Source organism: Olea europaea, chromosome 22 (assembly GCF_002742605.1).
Source record: "Olea europaea var. sylvestris chromosome 22, O_europaea_v1, whole genome shotgun sequence".
NCBI classification, from domain to species: domain Eukaryota; kingdom Viridiplantae; phylum Streptophyta; class Magnoliopsida; order Lamiales; family Oleaceae; genus Olea; species Olea europaea.
The window spans coordinates 5,396,121-5,400,962 of NC_036258.1; the positions used below are offsets into that span (position 1 = coordinate 5,396,121).

Below are 4,842 nucleotides of genomic sequence, written 5' to 3' on the forward strand. Positions count from 1 at the left end.
AAAAAATAAAAAAATAATCTTAATTTGGAATTGTAATCTCTAAAATTCTGGCTGCTTGTAATTACCATTTAGTTTTTTCTTGAGTCTATAATGTGCCATTTATTATGAGCTTCGGATTAAGTCAAATATTGATAGGATGATTCTCGATTCTTCAAGTACACATTTGGTTCAAATACATTATTGATCTCGAAACTTATTTTCACTTTAGTTCCTCAAAATTTCAACTTCATTAAAAGGTTCTCGAATCAAAATTATTAGAATCTAGTTATGTTTTCCATTGTTAAACAATCATAACTCGTCACTTTATCATTTAAAAATATATATTTCTCATTATTTTGCAATCTAGTATCTAAATGTTGTACTTTTGGTAACTGAAAATCAATCTTCTTCATATGAGTCATACTTATAATATTCTCAAGATTTCAAATCATGGTCCTTAAAACTTTCTTATGATTTCTAAATTGCACCTTACTCGAGTTTTCCCAATTAATAATTTTGGAAATTATTATTTACACCCTAATAATATTTATTCCATCAACAAGATAATTCTGCTAAATATTTTATTATCTCAGTCTCTCAAGTTATAGAGATAATTTTTTTGTTACTTTATCTTTTGAATTGTACAAAGTCTTTGTTTAAAATATAAATATATCATTAATTTAATTATTAATTATTTTAACGCTTGTAAAATATTTTACATTTAAAGGTCTTATAATAATGAGTCGTCTAGGGTTTCAAAATTTTTAGGACCTTGTATCCTACAACTAGGGATGACAATTCGGCTCGTCGGCTCGGGCCGCCAGTAGCTCAGCTCGAGAAAAACCCGAGCCAACCCGTCTCAAGATTGGGCTGAGCCTCATTTTGGGAGGACGGACAGAGCCCAAGCGGGTCCACGAGCCTGAGAAGGAGGGGGTCCGACAGCTCGACTCGTTGACATCCCTACCTACAATAGAACACCTTGTTAGTGTGTAAAGGCAGCCTCTCCAAAAGGTGGGGTTACGGGTTGCAAATATGAAATTGACAGGAAATGGTGACAAACAACACTTGGCATTCATTCTTTGGAAGATGAATTTAAAAAAAAAAAAAAAAAAGGCGAATCACAGTTCGTTACGTCATCTCTGTCAATATTTCCTGTCAAAATTCATGGGCAAGGTAACAGCCACATTTCACTAATTTGTCAACAAGATAACAACATTCAATAGCTTGTCGACAAGGCAACAAATAATGAGATGAGGACATTAACTTACTATGAAAGCAATATCTAGCTTCTACTGTGCACGTCTGCACCTTCTAAAATGAAATGGAAGCCAAGTAGCGCACACACTATTATTGCAAAATCAAGTTGCAATTAGAATAAATAAAAACAAAACGATAGTATATTTCTGCAAGGGCTAGCACGAGATGTAGCCCAGGCCAAACCTGTGCTTAGATCCACCTCTGAGTACTACTCCTTTAGCTTTGGGACAACGATAGTGTATAGAAAATTATATTTTTCTAAGTCTCTTAGGTAGTTAGGCTCACGAAATATTACCCCACTATGTTGAGAGACAAGGCAAACTTTTCTTCTCACGCTCAGATTATACGTTAATTGGGATGTGAACCGACTGAAAGAAAGTTGATGAACGCGTATATATATATATATATATATATATATATATATAAACTGTTACCTAAAATTATAGATTCGATGTGGTTTATAATTTTTAAAGAATAGGGTGATTTAGGGTTGGATATTAAACTTAAATTTCTAAAGTCTTTTTTAATTGAATCTGACTTTTTTTGAAATTTTAGTTAATTTTTATTGACTTTTATAATTTTTTACAAAATCAATAAATGTTAATGTTCAAGCTATCTGTAATGAATGATTTATTTATTTATTTATTTTTTATAAACTTATATAACGATAATTTAATGGCAAGCTAAAGCAAAATGTTTCAATCATTGCTTATGAAAACTCATTATGTAACCACTCATCAATTGGCACATTTTTCATAATATCGATTTCGCCCAATAGTCTTTTAAGCTGGCAAAAGAAATCGAAAACATAAATATGACAATGAATAAAGATTGAAAACGTACAATTAATAACTAAAATATAATGCATCAAATAAAAAATCGTGATGCGAATATTATTAACTTTTTCAAATTTATATTCATTCTTCTTTACCCTTTCTAAGACTATCTCCAATCAAAACACAACAAAATCCAAGCCAATTATATTATATAATCTTCACAAATAAGCTTCGTCATAAAGCATAATGAGGCAACACATAAGCCAAGAAATGTGTACCCTCTTGTTTTATTAATTTAATCAAAGATAACACTATATGATATTGTTTAATCCATAAATAATTAAATAATTATAATCAACTACTCTCCAATTACCAACTTTAATCCACTTCTATTTGAACCACAAACATAATCTATTTAATTGCCAACCCTAATCTCCAGTATAAAATTAGTATGTCACCTTCAAACTTTAATTTTGCACATTATTTTATGATTATTTTTAATTAATTCATGATTAGCTTTTAACAATACTTGGCCACAGTTAATCTGATAGATTATATTGTAATCTTCTTCAACGTTGACCTAATAATCATTGGACCAAAATCTAATTTTCTAAAATGTCCCTTTCTCATTATTTGTTAAGATAAACTTGAATTCTTGAAGGACTTAAAATGAAATTTAGAGGAAATTTTTATCAGATCAACTTACTCTTAAAACAAAAAGTAATTTTCCTGAAAGTTATTCAAACAAATTCAAAAACAACTTTGTAGTTTCAAATACATCTTTTGATTTTTTTCAAAAGCCTTGTAAAATGAGCTTTAAGATTGTCGCTTCAAAAATCTCTTCTACAAAAGTTAAAGTCTTGTCAAACGAATCCTTCAATATTTATTTCAATTGTGCTCCCTGCACAAACCTTATGAACAGGTTCACACACATGGGAGTAGACCCCACACATGAGGGTAGACCCCACACAAAGGGTTCACGTGTGGAATCCACCTTCATGTGAGAGCCCCTCTGCAAAAAAGCCTGTGTGCAGGGAGCTTTATTCTATTTATTTACATGATTTATTAATTTAAAAATAATTTAAAGTTAGCCCATATCTTAGCCCCATTTTTTAAAGTTCATTTTTCGTTAAACTCACGTTGGGCTTATAATTTTTATTGAATTTAACTATATATTTCAGAAATTTTATCAAAATTAATTTTTAAAAAAATGAAATAGAAACTTTTATATATATATATATATGAATTCATCATAAACAAGTCTAAAACAAGCCAATCAACTATAGCCAAGCCGAAGTCAAGGTCGGCCGGCGCTTTGCTTCATTATACCGCTCATTATGAAAAATATTAAGCCTGACGTAAGCATCATGCATTATAGAATGCTTGTATATATAGACCGCGGCTTGATGCTAAAGAGAGAGGAATGGATTGTAAGGAACCAAAAGCATCTGGGTCTTCGTATTTCTGTTTGAGTCGCCGCGACTTTGCCGGGAAGTGGAATATTCCGGCTGATTTCGGTGTTTCTTAATATACTCATCACTCATCTGTCTTGTTCGATAATAGAAGCAAAACCAGGTATTCCTTTCTTTGTAATAGTTATTATATTTGATGAAGCTTTTGGGTTTATGTGATAGATAAATATATTGGTTCTGAGTTATGATATCTGCTTCGATGTTTATTGGCACCATCTTCATTTAGTTTATGAGAAAATGTAAAAATTAAACAAAAAGTTAACATCTTTCTAGAGCCAGCTACGTTTTATGGATCGAAGTGCCATTCTTAAATTTATTGGGAATAAGGCTTAGTTTGGTGGTAGCGAATAGATTGAAATTGCAATACTTAGATACCTTTCCTAAGAAATTATTGATTGCAAATTCTTCTTTTTAATTTGATTACTGGCACACAGATTGCAGAATTAATTATACTGCTGAACCGATGGTGCAGCTATCTAGTCTTTTGACGTCTTTGTCAAAGAATGTTTTGATAAGTAGTAGGAAGAAGAGGAGACCAGATGTTGGAAAACAAACCGCCGATGAATTGGTGAAGGAAGCAAAGAGGAAAGAACTGGTGCGAACTTCTTCTGGTGTTGTTAATGGCTACAAATATAATAATTTTACTTCAGTTTACTCGAAAAGAGGGAAGAAAGGAATTAATCAGGATCGCTTCATTGTGTGGGAGGTACGAAAATCACATTGCAGACAGATACTATTAATCAAAATTACCTAAGTTTAGCTGTTGCTTGATATTGTGATTTCTAATCTTAGGAGTTTGGATGCCAAGAGGATATGACCTTTTGTGGAGTTTTTGATGGGCATGGTCCATGGGGACATCTTGTGGCAAAAACGGTGAGGGAATTGATGCCGTCGTCTTTACTACGAAATTGGCAAGAAGCTGTTGCTCTAAATGTACTCAATTCGGGTGGTAACTTGGGATCGCACACGAACCATTGCCTGTTTGATATATGGAAGCAATCTTACTTCAAGACTTGTTCTGCTGTTGATCAAGAACTTCAGCGCTGCACGGGAATTGACTCTTTTTACAGTGGTACTACAGCTTTGACTGTTGTTAGACAGGTAATGGAATCTCATTGCATTATATTGTTACGAAATACGGGAATAGGCAATATATAAAATACAATAATGTTTGATGTATAAAATTAAAACAAAAACATAAGATTTTCGTGAAAACTCAAGACGGGAAAATTATAGGAAGAGAAAATTCACTATATCGAAGATACGGCTACTAGGAATATATAATATAATAAACCCCTCACACATAATGGAGTTCTAATAAAACAGGTCACTGTGGCCCGGGGGGGGGGGGGGGGGGT

General features: G+C 32.4%; 1 protein-coding gene across 1 annotated transcript in view; it reads left to right on the forward strand.

The window, feature by feature from the left end:
* Nucleotides 1-3,417: 3,417 nt before the first annotated feature.
* The window catches only part of LOC111371499 (probable protein phosphatase 2C 34), a 3,268-nt gene continuing 1,843 nt past the window's right edge, over nucleotides 3,418-4,842 (forward strand). The window contains exons 1-3 of the mRNA XM_022993526.1: nucleotides 3,418-3,587; nucleotides 3,919-4,190; nucleotides 4,277-4,585. Coding sequence (XP_022849294.1) covers nucleotides 3,948-4,190; nucleotides 4,277-4,585 — 552 coding nt within the window. The 5' untranslated portion in view covers nucleotides 3,418-3,587; nucleotides 3,919-3,947. The remainder of the gene's footprint in view (nucleotides 3,588-3,918; nucleotides 4,191-4,276; nucleotides 4,586-4,842) is intronic.